This window comes from Coturnix japonica, chromosome 5 (assembly GCF_001577835.2).
Source record: "Coturnix japonica isolate 7356 chromosome 5, Coturnix japonica 2.1, whole genome shotgun sequence".
NCBI classification, from domain to species: Eukaryota; Metazoa; Chordata; class Aves; order Galliformes; family Phasianidae; genus Coturnix; species Coturnix japonica.
The window spans coordinates 48,556,005-48,570,532 of record NC_029520.1 but is presented as its reverse complement, the minus strand read 5'-3'; the positions used below and the strand labels follow the sequence as shown (position 1 = coordinate 48,570,532).

Here is a 14,528-nt window from a genome sequence, read left to right as displayed (position 1 = left end):
AGTAGAAACAGATTTTGGCTCCTGAGCCCACTGCTTTGCTGCAACACCCAACCTATCTCCAGGCAAAGCAATAGTGGGGAAAGGGGCAACAAAACACATTTTACTGACTACTTCAGCTAGTAGCAATTAAAAGCTGCCTTTCTGGCACCCTCATACCAAGTCCACCTCTTTCACCACTTCTTTTCCACTAGCAGACCTGCTGGTTATTCATCCTGGGGTGTTTATACTGCTAAGAAGTCTTGAGCCACATCTCAGTCCCTCTAGCCAGTGATAGATAACAAGAACATTGCAGCCCATTTCCTAAACAAATGGGAAATGTGTTTCAAGAGCAACTAATATCCCTACTTTTCATTTCACTGCATCTCATCATTTACTCATGCTTGGTAACCAGAACATAGGGAGAGAAGAACATATCTTTTTTGCAATGATAAATTAGCCAACACTTGGTACTCTCTCACTCAGGATGATCACTGGGGTTGGCCCTCAATTCTGTAGGCAGCCAGATACAAAGCAGTGGTCCTCACCCCTCTTTCTGAAGATCAGGACAATATACACACAGAAGGATGCTGAAGCAGGGTCTCTGTACCTCTCCAGACAGTGGGTACTCACACTTTCTCTCTCTTTTTACAGATTGGAGCACAATGCTACTTGGAGTGCTCAGCCCTCACACAGAAAGGCCTTAAGACTGTCTTTGATGAAGCAATCCTGACCATCTTCCACCCCAAGAAGAAGAAGAAGCACTGTGCAAAGTGCCACAGATGCTGCACCATTCTATGAAGTCACTTAGAAAGGAAAGTGAGATGAGTTCAATGAAACCAAGCAGGTTAGAAAGGCAATGAAGGTCATATACAACTGAAAAGGGGAACATGACCAGAAAAGGGTCCTTTTTACCTAAATAGGAACCCTCCTTTCTGTGAAACCTCCAAGCTGTATCACAATAGGCCAACTCTTGTCTCTGTGCACTCCAAAACCCTCAGAGTTGTATGCAGTCTGTTCCCACCACTGCAGACTGTGCTGAGCCAACAGGAACAAGGATGCCGGCTCCTGCTTGATTCTTCTTCACCCTAGGAATAAGAAGGCACTGAGTAGCAAAAATTAAAAAAAAAAAAAAAAACCTAAAAAAATAAAGGGATGAAAGAAACAGAGCAAACTCCATTTGTGGCCTTAAGCAAGAACTGATCAAAATTAAGAATTTGCAGTACTTAGGAATTTAATCTGAACTGACTGAAAGAACGTGGAGATCTGTAGAAATCTACTATGTAAGATATACACGATAGGTAGGATGTACTTTTGAATTACTTTTCTTTTATAAAACTCATTACTTCAGGATATACTTCCGTTTGTTCAATCTGCATAGAAGCAAAGGCGGAGCGATTCCAGTTTGTCTTCACTTAGCGGTGAAACTTCACAGCGTCAGCATGTTGCTGCACCCAAGCTATCAAAACAGATCAACATTTACCTCCAGACTTAAGGAATGTTCTAAAACGAAAAGAAATGCAAGTAGCTCTATTTGTACAAGGGAATATTCAGGCTGAGCCATGTTTCCGTAAGCTGGAAAAGGAGGAACAGAGTTGTAGTGTTTGTGTATTGAGACAAAGATATTCTGCCACCAAATATTGTCCTGGACATGAAATACCAGCTTGGAACAATCACCTTTCCAAACTGAGAACATGAAAGAGACACATTGCCATGGCAACTGAAAAATTACCTTATAGATCAGCTGGATTTCTACATCACACCCAGCAGACAAAAATAGCGAAAGCCAAAAAGCCAAAGGTCACACTGATCTCAAGTACTTTAGGATGATCCAAGTGCCTTATGATTTTTTTAGAGTATCTCATGTAAAAATCTTATCAAAGCAGAATTATGATCATTGTGATTTCCTGTGGTCCCCTCCTCTTATTCATTACTTTGCTTCACTCTTCCACAGCCTCACTGTGCTAAGACTTAAGACTTAACAGAGTCATAGTTCTCAGCAGTGGACTCAGAAGATGGGCTGCAGTCCTTAGCATGGGAGTGGGAAGACCCTGAGGGAGCACAAGCTGCCCATAAACTCCCTGTGCTACTGGAAAAATTGTGCCTTTCCCCTAAAGCCAATCTGGGAAGCCTGTATTTCTGTATCTCACAGCAACACCAATGCTCAGAGGTGAGTTCAAAGGGCATCTGCCTTTGGGAACAATGGCAATGCCATGAGGTTGTCTTGTGGATTTTGTTCCCCAAGCAGAAAATCATCAAGGCAGAAAATACAGAGACCTCTAATACAACTCCTTGCAACAGCAGAATCTCTATCCGGTGTGTTGACTCGAACTAAGCAGCAAACAGAAGAGAACAATCATGATGCAGTGCCCCATCCTTCACCCATGGAAGATGACGGATCCAAGCTCCTGTTTTCACTCGAGCACAAATTCTATTTACCACAGACACTGACAGAAACCAGATCAGACACAAAACATTTCCAGTAGAGATCAATCAAAACTGGCCAATCTTGAGGTCAGTGCCACCCACCACCTCTTGTGCTGCACGCAAGCATGGACAACAGCTAAAATTATGCTAATGAATAGCTATACAAAAGAGAGGCTTCTTTACTGCTGGCAATCATTGTGCATATCTTCTATCATGTCCCAGAGAAATGGATTGGCTGACACAACACAGCTCGGGGCGAGGATAGAGCTGAGCTTGGTGAAGGAGCTCATGTTGTGCCATAGAAGCTGTGCTGCTGTCCCAGCACTGAGCATTAATACAACAGGGACACCAGTAATCAGCTGATCTGAGATGTGTAACAGGGTGTTAGAAGAGCATGAGGAGAACTAGGAATGGCCAAAAACCCACTGAAAAAGAAAAGAAGGGTTTCAACTGTAAAAATAATGATAGCTTCACTGTGCTGCTGTTTGCCTCAGTGAAAATAAAACAGGGTGATGGCTTTGTGATTTAGGCTGCGGTAAAGCATTAGCCTATATGCAACTCTGGTTAAAGTAAGTGAAGTCTGCTGTGCTGAAGTGCAATGGAAACACTCAGTTTGGAGCTGCCAAGTATTCTCAGAGCTTCGCAAAACAACAATTCAGACTGACAGCTGAGCTTATCATAAAATAATGAGCACAGTGGAAAGTGCAATATAGCATTCCCAGCATGTGTCAGAGAAAGCCACAATAACCAAATGATATTTTTGCCTGGTATCAGGGGTGCCTATTAATGCTGATGGGATGGGACAGACATATAAAATCATATAGGAAGTTGTACCATTAATGTAATTGCAGTGGTTTGAGGAAAAATAACTTACAAAAACCCATATCACAGAATCACAGAATTATAGGGGTTGGAAGGGACCTCCAGAGACCATCATGACCAACCCCCTGCCAAAGCACGCAAATATGGTGATGAAAAAGATAAAATGCTACTATGCTGATTTATTAAAATGCAGTACCCTGCACAAATGGTTGCATAGCACTGAAAGCAGGTATATGGAAAAAATACTACAACTAACCAGGGTTTTATTTGTATTTACAACGTCTATCACATCAAGTTTGCAAAACGGCCTTCAAGTTTTTCAAGCTAATTGAGACGTGGCTACCACAGTTCTCATAAACATCAGTCCTGTGTTAGGTTATATACCCACATTCATCCTCACAACGTGGCATTTTTCAAGGACCTGCCCTGTTACACCGTGGCTTTGGAAAGGAAGGAATAGAACAGGCCAATGGGCTCAAAAAGGTGCTGTAGGCAGATGTAAGCAGACTCACTATCTGGCAACTCATGCCTAATGCCTTTCCTACAAACCAACAGATGGTACGTGAACAGGCAGCAAAGCTTATTTTCAGAAATATCAAAACACCAGGCACAGTGCAAGCACATGCGTTAAGGCAACAGAGAGAAATTTCAAGTTATTTTCAAGCGCCATTAGTAACGAGAAAAGAAAATCAATATGTGACTGCCAGCTGAACAGAGAGAGTGTTTTTCACTGTTAGATTAACTGGAAATCAAATATGGACTTCACCTTCAAAGGAATGAGAGTAGGATAGTCCTAAAGGCTATGAACTATCCCGGGAACCTATCTGAGCATGTTGTTTTAATGCAACCAATGTCAAAGCCCTTCCTGACAGCTGCCTGTGCTAACAGTCTGATAACATTTCATCACAGCTCAACAGAAATCTGCTAGATCTGAGAAAACGCATCTTCTTTGGCCTCTTCTGAAGTTCTACTGGGAGTTGTTAACTTGAATTTCTCTGACAAAGAAGAATGTGGAAACAAAGCTCCAATCCCAACAAGGAGCAATTTGTTCCACCAGGCCCAAGAGCCACAATATTGTGAGCAGCTCTCAATCTGAGCTCCCCCTGCTGTCCTGTATACAATACCTACCATCACAGGGATGTGTGGCTCATGAAGAGCAACCAATTTCATCAATCCAAGGAATAAAAAGCTTACTATAGAATCATAAAAATCATTAAAGTCAGAAAAGAGCACTAAGATAATCTAGTCTAACCATCAACTCATTGCGAATCTTTTATATCTCATGCTGCTTTGAATTAGGCCCAATTAGTGCCAAAGACATTACATGGATCATTCCCTTAACTTCCACTGGACCTGACACTCATCTTCTACTTCAGCATACTGGGAGAGTAACACAAAGGATCAGTGTAGCTGAGAAAGGAAGCTCCTCTTGCTAAGTGGGAACTACAGAATTTACGCCACATCCAGCAGCACCACTGAAACAATCATTCGGCAGCCGTCATTGATATTTTACACATTTCTCCCCTTTTAAAGCACTGCTTCAGCTCAAAACAAACACAGCTGTCAAGATCTCACCCAAGATACTACCTCAAGACTCCAGAGACCCAATTTGAAAGGCCTTTACAGGAGCTTGGAAAAGGTTATAGAAGTTCTTGCAAACAGCTTTTGCCGCTGTCTCCCATCATCACAACCAGCACTGCATACAGCAAGTGACACAGTGGCCAATTACACGCAGTGTGTGTGTCTAGAAGATGTACTTTCACCATATGAGCTGGCACTTCCATCAGTAATCGTCCTTCTAATAAAATACGAAAGATGCCCATTTGCTCACATAGCTTACTGGTAGTCCGTGACCTTTTCTTCAGCTTCTTTTTCCCCAGTGGCACAGCAAATACCTCCTGACTCACTGTACCAAAACCCATCTGGATTAAAAATAAATTGCAATGGCGTCAAGCTGCCTCAAGGCAGCCTGGTCTGAACCACAAGCACAAATGGAGAAGGCACATTTGCCTTTCCTACCAAAGCAACGCAACATATGCTCCTATTAGCCCAGGGACAATCTGTTCTATGAGCAGGTTGAATGCAGAAATCTGGCTGCACATGCATTGCTCCCCATATTTTCTCTTGTTTGTTTGTTTTTTTGCCTGAAGAATATGTGCAATTTGTTTTGTCTTGCTTAAAACATATTATCTATAAATAACAGAACATTTTCTGGGTCTACATCTGTACAGGAGCAGAGGGGTATTTGCTGTGACAAGAGGTGAGCGTGGACCAATCTCTGTCAGATAAACTCCAGACACATTTGTGCTTTAAGTAGAGATAACTCAGCTATAAATGCCTGCTTTCCTCTTGGTGAACAGAGACCCTGTGAGGGCAGGAAAAAGCCTCCCACCAATTTCAGTAGTGGCTGATGATCCCAGCTCTGTTCACCTAATGAAACAAAAACACAAGTACAAACATTTTTGAATGAAAAAGCTTGGATAAAAAATATTGATTAAAAGGAATGAATGCAACAGAAGAACAGCACCTTATCTTCTGCTCTATTGGAGAGCTGCAAAATCAGGACCCAGAGCCACATTACGATGAAATTTCACTTCAAGATGCAAAGTTGATGCCCATAATTAGGATGTTTTTTGAAATTATTATCATTATTTTCTTTCTACTTTCTTCAGTTAAAGCTTTCAGAAATCTGTGATATATTTTTTTCCTGGGTAGTTCCAGGAAGCCCAGCCTCAAATAAGAGTCAGAAACTCTTCACAAGAGCCAAATCAACTCACAAGACCATCTATCACAGGGCAACAAGCAAAAACTCGTATGAAGCGCTGTCAATGGTGAAAAATCCCTTTGACTTTGAAAATACTATTAACAGAAATAACACTGAGCATGATTACCCCACCCTTCCAGAACCATAATGCGGTGTTTGGCTGCTTCTTCCAATTTCAGGATGGGATTTTCAAAGATGCAATGTTTGGGCTTCATTTCAGTTCTTGTGAGGACAGTGGAAGATCTCAATGGGCTCCACATATGATAAACATGGAAAGCATTTGATTCTCTTTGCATTTCCTCTTTTTTTGTGTGTGACTGACGAAGCCTTGAACACACAGATATACCGAACCAGATCCAAGAATCTATTGTACCTCATGGCTGCTGTTTGCTTACTCTCTAAAGAAATCAGGCATCTGGAGACTTTGCTGATTCGATCTTCAGCTCAAGCTTTGGAGATGAGATTGGTAACTTCCATTTTCAACTAACACTGAGGCTGAAGGTGAAAATGATCACGTTAACAGGATAATATCAAGACAAACAGGTTTGTTTGCTGAGTTTGACACTGCACACACTGCTGTCATTAGATTTCATTTCATCCCAGTGGAAGGGTAGCATTCACGATGCCAGATTGAATTTTGGATTGGTTTGGATGATCAGATTGAGCTCTCCCTGATATCATCGCTGGCAAATTTTGACTTTGATCAGAGGTTAATGAATTCACAGCAAACAATTGCCACAAATCTACAGTTCTCAGATCCTCCAGCACAACCGTTATTTGTACTGACAGAGTATAGAAATTGTTGTCTGATATCTGTCAGAGTAATTTGGGTGTAAGCCATATCCACACTGTGACTGTCATACCGACTCTCCCAACACACTTGCCCAAAGGAGGCAGCTGCTCTACCAAGCGTTACTGAACTGGCAGGATGTGGAACTGTCTTGCCAATATGGAGTAAATGAGCCCAAACTTTCAACAAACTTGTAAATATTAATTCATCAACAGGCTCTAACATAAAGCTGCCAAAGCCTAATTCAAAGCAATGCCAGGTTGCCAGGTGGGAAGGCACAAGACAGCATGACCCACAGACAGGGCTTGGTGGTAACCCTGTGGAGTCACACTGGGACCCCTGGAGCTCAGCAGCACCTTGTGACTGGGAGAGCTTCCAAGAGGAAGGCTGCAGAGAGGAGGAGCAGGGAGACAGACCTGGACTGCCCTCAAGTGCAAGGATACCTGAAACCAGTTGAACCTGTTATGATGTTGATGCACTTGTATAGGCATTTCACTGCAAAGAGATTCCCTGCTTCCCTGAGAATTCCTTTCCTTTTGCATAACACTTCTGCAATAGAGTACCAGTGCAACAATTTATTCACAATGAGTTCGATTGTGAAGCAAATGCAATGACTTCATCCCAAATCAGGACCTAACGCAGCACCCATCAGCTGTTAGCACATTAATTTACTTGATGTGAGCAAAATAATTTTTCTCTTACAAGTTGCTATGTGCAATATCTCTGGAGTATAGGGGTGGTAAAACCAAAGAACAAGTACTAGAAAGCTACATTTGGCTTCTGAGTGATGTTATGGCTTTTCAAAGATGAACCAAATCTTCAAAATTCAACTCAAAGCAATAAAATTTCAGACCAGGGAAAATCAATTTTCCAGGAATTCTTTTGCATATTTTAAAAGCCATGTAAACAGTATTAGTTTCCTATTTACAGCACGATTCTGTACTCTTTAGCTTATCCTCTTTTAAACATGTAATTATTGTATATTGTAACTGCACATTAATATCCTCTATTGTACATAGTTTATTTTAACAAAATAAAAGTATTACTAAGTATTTTGACAGCATCATTTGAAGAAGGTGTGCTGCTCTATCTATTGTCCCAATTGCTAAAACTCAGCACAAAACATCACAGAGGGGAGGGGAAGGAGGAGGGAGATGCTGCCTTCATTACCCAGTCATGGCAGATTAAACATTTCTAGTGGTCTTCATGGCAGTTTATGAAGATTTCCACTTGGTGCTGGTGGTCAGTGTCCAGGTGAAGGGGACAATCCATGATTCCAAGTATCAAAATTGGTGAAAGTTTACCACAATGAAGACCTACTAACATAAGACCTAAAAAAAAAGCCTGAGATTTGCAATGACCAGCAACAAGAATTAAGAGAAGCTGTAAATGCCTCATCACTGGATGGGCCAGGTTTGATGGGACCCTGAACAGCCTGATGTGGTGAGGAGTGCCCCTGCTCACGGCGGAGAGTTGGAACTGGATGGTATGTAAGGTCCCTTCCAACTCAAAACCATTCTCTGTTTCTATCATTGTATGAAAGGATGTACATCCACCACAATTACATCACCCACAGTAAATCCACAGCATCTCCATTCACTTTTGCTCTTCTCCTTAAAAGACCATCCAGAAATGTTAGCGGAGATTCAGTCAATACATTCTTCCCACACCTCCCCTTCTGCCTCCCAAGTCTGGATGCTGCTACATCAGTCAAAACCTGCCTCACATATCTGGGTACATCGCACATTTCCCGCTGGTTGCAATGGAAGGAAGTTGCCACTTTGGAATCCCATTTCTAATCCCAAGATTACAGCACAGCCAGACTCTGTGAGAGAAATCCAGCAAAGGAAATGACTTTGCATTAGGATCGAGGAGATGTTTTGCAGGTGTTCACAGTTCTGGCAAAGAGTTTGGTAGGAGCTTACATATATTTTGTGTGAGAAAGCTTTATGAATAAATGAAGAAGGACACATTGATTTAAATTGCATCCATAATACAATTTGGGGGTTTTATTAAGGACATAAAATGATTCGTAGGTTTCCCATAGTAGTTGTGATGCTGCTTAGAACAGTAACAAGATTAGAGAGACCGTGAGCTGTAATTTGAAAGAAAACAGAAGGACCTTCTTTAGGCAGTTAAACTCAGCATCACCAGAAAACTTCTGCTGCTGTTTGACACGGAATTCAGGCAGATGATAAAATGTCCTCTTTTCTACTCAGCCACAGGGCAGCTTTCACAATTCCACCGACAAAACATGACAGCAACTAATACATGGCAGTTCAAATTGAAAACAAAAAGATCCGTCTCAGGGAGGATTGGACACTTGGGGAAGTTTCAGGCACGTAACTGTGGGAATGGAGGAGCTGCATCCAGAAGACACTTAATCAGAGGGGAAGGCAGGTGCTGACATTCTCTCAGCAGCACTTCTCTGCTAATGACTATCTGAGTTGTCTTTGTTTGTAAGCTCCTGGGAGCCTCTTGCACTTGGCCAAATTTTGATGCTTTCTCATCATTTCCTATTTTGTTCAGGGGGGAGAACTGAGGGCTGAATGTGGATCTGTCCTCCTCCAGGTGGGAGCTGGAGGACTAAGGCACTTACACAGCTGTGTTCACCAGAGTGGGGATGCTGATGCAGCTCCTATGCATCCCCCGGTCTATAAACAGTTGTTGTGAAGAGGTGCAGATCAACCTTTGGCATATCTGCTGCCTTCCCTGCCCTGGGCCTGTCTCACTCATACTGGCTGCATTATTTGCTATAAGACAACTCCTCAGCCCTCCCGTGAGCACTTCTGGCTGCCCTCTGTGCATCTCCTTCCTGAGAAGCAAGTCCCTGTGCAGCTGAGCAGTGCAGGGAAGTGTGAGAACACCCCTCATAGCCCCCTCTTTCCCATCACCTTGGCCAAGGCTTGCTGAAACTGAACCACAAGCACTGCATTTTGGCTTGGTCCCTCTAACTCTGGAAATTGTCAAGAGAGGCCTTTTGGGTTGCATAGAGCCTCTCTGGTTTTATACAAAGCCAATTCTGGGCAAACCTGGACAAAAACATTACACATTTAATGTGTTTCTTTCTGTTTTTTTAAGAAGTCATCTCCTGTAAGGCAAGATTTTTTTTCAGCAGAAGTGCTCCAATTAAGCAAATCACTGAAACACGCACTGAAAATGAATAAAGGCTGTTCTACCGGCTGTAATGCCTTTATGGCCTGTTTCCAACCCCTCTATCTATTCAGTCCATGTGCACTTGGTGCACAAAGAAAGGTCCCACACTGTGTAAAGCCTGGAAGGAAGGGAAAGAGCATCAACTTTTCTTCCATAGGATTTGCTACTGTAAGGCTGCGTTCTACATTTCTACAGAAAGGGAAGAAGGAACTAAACCTCATCTGCCAGAAAAGACAATGATTAGGAGCATTGGATGGAGAGACCAAATTCTGGGCTGACCCACAACCTCTGTGAGACAACAGTGGTGTAGAGCCAGGGAGGAACTTGACCTGGGGAAGGAGAGCTCAGGCAGTTTCACACTCAGTGGTGGATGTAGAGCAGAAGTCGCAGTTGCAGCGTATGGCAACTGGGTAGGTGTAGAAAGGATCCACGCCAGGGGCACACTTGGGCAGCATGACTGTCACCAGCTTGGTCTCATTGTAGGTGCAGACGCGGTGGTAAGATTCAATGTAAGGTGGCTTCAGTAGTGGCATCTGTGGGTGAGAAATGCAGGCAACAGACAAGATGCAAGACAAACACTGGGGTCCCTGGTTTTCTTGACAGGAATAAAAAGCAGAGCCACTGGATCAATATGGAAGGGGCCATGTAAACAGCAGCAGTCAGGCTGCACATCCTGCAGAGCCCAGCAGATACATGCTATGGGGGTGTACCTGGCACTGCAGGCAGCATCAAGGCCTGCAGTTTTTCATAAGATGAACAGCTTGGCCAAAGAACTCAACCAACAAAATAAGACAGTAGCTCGAAGGCCCTAAACCCCAAACTCCCACATGGAAATACAGTGGCATGGATTTTGCTGAAAAGTGACATCACTTTTCTCCTCCTAGGAGCATCCATTTTCCAAAGACAGGACTGGAGGGAGCCCACTACAATCCTCTCCCTCACACAGATGGGAAACATCCTAAAGTAAAACAGCCTGGAGACACTTTAGCATTTTCTTTCTTTCTCTCTATGCTGCATAAAGAGCCTGCCCAGGAACAGAGATCAATGGAACGGAAAAGGATGGATGCGATGTTTCAGCAAGAAGATATCCAGGCACCATCCCACTTACCAGCTTCTCCACCCAAGCACAACGTGAGGCTCTGTAGAAGCTGCTGAACCCACAGCCAGACACATTCAGCTTAACTACACCCCTGTGGTATTTCACTCTGCAATCACTAGAAATTCCGTGAATAAATTAAACCAGGTTTGGCCCCTTGAGCAGAGTGACATGAGAAAGGCCACGAGAGTCAGCAATTTTCCCTCTGAAGTGTGTGCAGACTCGTGCTCTCTTTCTGCCCCTTAACACCTCCAAAGCATAGCTACCTCATATTTATACAGAACTGTGATTTAAAACAGGACCAAATTAGAAACAGACATTATCTTTGGGATCTGTTGTTTTGGTACAAAATATATTACCCCTCAACCAAGACCTCCATCTTAATCTCAAAGGAATTTTCTTCCAGTAAAGTAATAAAGGCCTCTTCTCCTTAAGTGTTTGAGCTTTAAGAGGCTTTCAGATGGCATAAGAAGAGTAATACGTAAGCACTTCATTAATATCATTGCATGATGCGCATCCCCTTTGAGACAGCGCAAGGAGGGAGGGAACCAATTGCAGCAAAGCACTGCAATGGGACTGCAGAGCAGCACATGGTCCTTGACTATCTCACTGTTTAATGCTTTTTTCTTGGGGAAAGAATCTCACCTCCCAGGTCTCGCAGCGTCCCCAGCACGCATCCGTTGTGATCCGCAGCACCTTGCAGCCAGGCTTCTTGGCCAGGAAGGTGAACTCACGCACAGCACAGCCAATGAAGGTGCGCAGGTCAATGGCAGAAGTCTCTGTGCCCCCATGGCCGGCAGGCAGCAGGAGGAGAAGAGCACCAAGGGTCACACAGGGGAGTTTCATGCTGAGGCAGAAGGGAGAGGAGGGTTGGGAGAGCCAAGATGGTAGCACAGTGCAGGGGACAAGAAGCCCAAGTGCATGGGTTCAGCCCCCCATCAGCTATGATGCCCCTTCTTCCCCTTAGGGAACAATGTTCCCCATCTTCACTCAGCCCAAGAGAAGGTAGAAGATGAGGAGTCACCTGCTCCCAGAAAGGAAAAGTCTTACTGCAGTGGCCTGAATGCAATGGCCACTGAAATCTTCATATCACAAGCTTATTATGCAGCAAATGCCTTCCTATCAGTTAGACTGCCCTAAGCTTGTACCAGGCCAAAAGGTGGAGATGGGTTTTGGTTGCCCTCTCACTGCACATATATAGAGAGGTCAGCATCTCCTAAAAGCAGTATCGGTGCTGCCAACACTCATCTGGTGCTGGGTCATGAACGCAGCCATTCTTTTCCCTTCCTGCACTCACCACCAAGCTCTAACTTCACCAAACTAGTAAGCAGGGCTGGTTGGACAGGGATGGATGTGGCCAAGGTGACCAGAGGAGGCCCTCCAAACATCCACCATCAGCCAAATCCCTCTGACACTTGCTGCCTTTCAACCTCAAACCTTTGATGAAGAAAGCAATCAGTCCCTCTGGAACACTGTCAGAAAGAGAAAGAAACTGAATGTACCTCAAGCTGTAAGCCATCATATCCACTTTAAACCTCATATACTTGCCTTGCATTTAAAACATCCACCTAGAAACCCCAGACTTGACATTTAACTTAGAGGGAGCAGGTTGCCTACTGAATATGGTGCACAGCCCTGTGCTGAGGGTACATTTCATGTTCAAGAGCTTAGACTTTTTATCTTGTGTCTTTGTGCTCCCGTTAGACTAAATGCTTTAAATTAGCTAAAGTGGAATTTTAGATCAGTATATGGTCATGGTGTTTGCCACAGTGAACCCTTCATATATGAGGCTACTGTAAGACTGTAGTCTTACAGATGTTTAAATGAGTAAATGTTCACCCATAAGCTTCAACAGTTAAAGAAGAAAGCAAAATTTCCTTATTTTTAATAGCAGACATTTGAGAGCAAAGAGACAACCTCCCAAACAAATCAAACACTTATTCTTCACCACCTTAGCAAAAACCTTCTGCTTTATTCATGAGCCAGAGCTGTGACACAGAGCAAACACAGAAGCACACTCACCCAACTTGTTGGAGTCAGATCTCCTTCTGCAGCTTTAAATTGCAGATGGTGTTTCAGGATGTCAGAGTGAGCAGCAAGAGATCTGCACAGCAAATTTTGTCAGGTTTGTGCTGATTAGATCTCCTTAGCAGCTGCTATGGGGCTGCTTAATTGCAGAGATTTATAGAAAGAGCCTTGTCAGTCAAGGCAAGACAGAGGCAGATCTGTACACGAATAACCCAAGGCATCAAAGTCATTGACTGTGAAGCAAGCTGTTCCTTTCCAACAGTGATTAGCTTAAAGTGCATTGTTTCATAACACCAAACCTGAAATAAAAGGACCATCTCGGTGAGTGACATCTGCTAATAAGGTAATGAGCATGCACTGGGGCAAATGGGATCATCATTTCCATAGCAGAACTGCAGTACCTTTGCAAAGAGATTGAAGGCTGTTTCCTGAAATAACCATTACCCCTCTCTCTTATTTAACAAATACTGAGTAAACAGCCTGAAGGAAAACTTGGCAAATATTGGCAAATTCTGAATTTTTGTCAACAGCATAAGACCTTTTTTATTGCTCAGTACAAGCAAGGGCAACAGATAGGGGAGAATAAGAACCTGTCACACAGGTAAGCAGCAATGAACAAAGGAAACGTGGAAACTTCACCCATTAGCTTCACCATGCCAATGCAAGTTCCAGCTACTCACAGGACAGAAGGAAAAACTTAGAAGACGACAGAGAAGACTTTGGTTTAGATCAACTCTGTCCTATGGTGTTTGAGAGAAATGAAATAAAACACCATCTGTTGGTGTCACAGAATCATAGAAAGGTTTGGGTTGGAAAGGACCTCAACCATCAACTAGTTCCGAACCCCTGCCACAGGCAGAGCTGCCAGCCACCAAATCAAGCACCAGATCAGGTTGCCCCGGGCCCCATCCAAGCTGGACTTGAATGCCTACCAAATGTATACTTCTGCTGGGTAGCACTCCAACCTCCTGTAGTTTGCCCTGAAAATCAGCAACAAAGCATTGAGTCAATGTGACAGTGAAGCACACAGGAGAAAATAAGGTATGTTGCATAGGTGCTCTTGCTGTTTCAGAGTGAATAACCCATGGTTTGGGGTCCTGGTTTTACCTCCAAGGTCAACAGCATTAATTTGGAGTAATAGCAGGACTCAAATTCAAACTAACACCTTGTGGAACCCACAGAATGCTTGCTTTGCTTTATTTTTCAGCTTGGGATAACCACTGCTTGACTGTTTTTCTTGCTGCCGTGTGGCCCTGTTATTTCTCTGATCAGTAAATTACACTTGGTTGCATGCAAACACACTGATTTGTATATGGTTTGTTATTTGCCCTGAGATTTACCATTTCTCTCTAAATTAGGAAATAGTGACTGGAAGAAATGGAAGAAGGAAGTAATTCTGTTGTCTGCAGGCTCAGACTGACCTCAGGACATTCTGTATAGCCAAGAGCCACTGTCCCTTCTTTAGAGAT

The 14,528-nt window shown here is 43.4% G+C and overlaps 2 protein-coding genes across 2 annotated transcripts in view; one reads left to right on the top strand and one right to left on the bottom strand.

Annotated features, from left to right (window-relative positions):
• RHOJ (ras homolog family member J) overlaps positions 1-7,842 on the top strand; it is a 50,247-nt gene extending 42,405 nt beyond the window's left edge. The window contains exon 6 of the mRNA XM_015865635.2: positions 631-7,842. Within this exon, the coding sequence (XP_015721121.1) occupies positions 631-777 (147 nt within the window). The 3' untranslated portion in view covers positions 778-7,842. The remainder of the gene's footprint in view (positions 1-630) is intronic.
• Positions 7,843-8,529: 687 nt separating this feature from the next.
• Positions 8,530-13,843, bottom strand: GPHB5 (glycoprotein hormone subunit beta 5). Its single transcript, XM_015865636.2, has 3 exons — positions 13,054-13,843; positions 11,677-11,878; positions 8,530-10,468 (listed from the first exon to the last, which is right to left on the bottom strand). The coding sequence occupies exons 2-3, from the start codon at positions 11,875-11,877 to the stop codon at positions 10,280-10,282; spliced, it is 390 nt and encodes a 129-aa protein (XP_015721122.1). The 5' UTR covers position 11,878; positions 13,054-13,843; the 3' UTR covers positions 8,530-10,279.
• Between the last annotated feature and the right edge of the window lie 685 nt (positions 13,844-14,528).

What these genes read in the sequence shown, in the direction of transcription:
- GPHB5 (XM_015865636.2), bottom strand. Translation starts at nt 11,877, where the DNA reads ATGAAACTCCCCTGTGTGACCCTTGGTGCTCTTCTCCTCCTGCTGCCT. An exon ending in GACGCTGCGAGACCTGGGAG is followed by an intron (nt 10,469 to 11,676) that starts GTGAGATTCTTT and finishes TCTCACCCACAG; the next exon opens with ATGCCACTACTGAAGCCACC.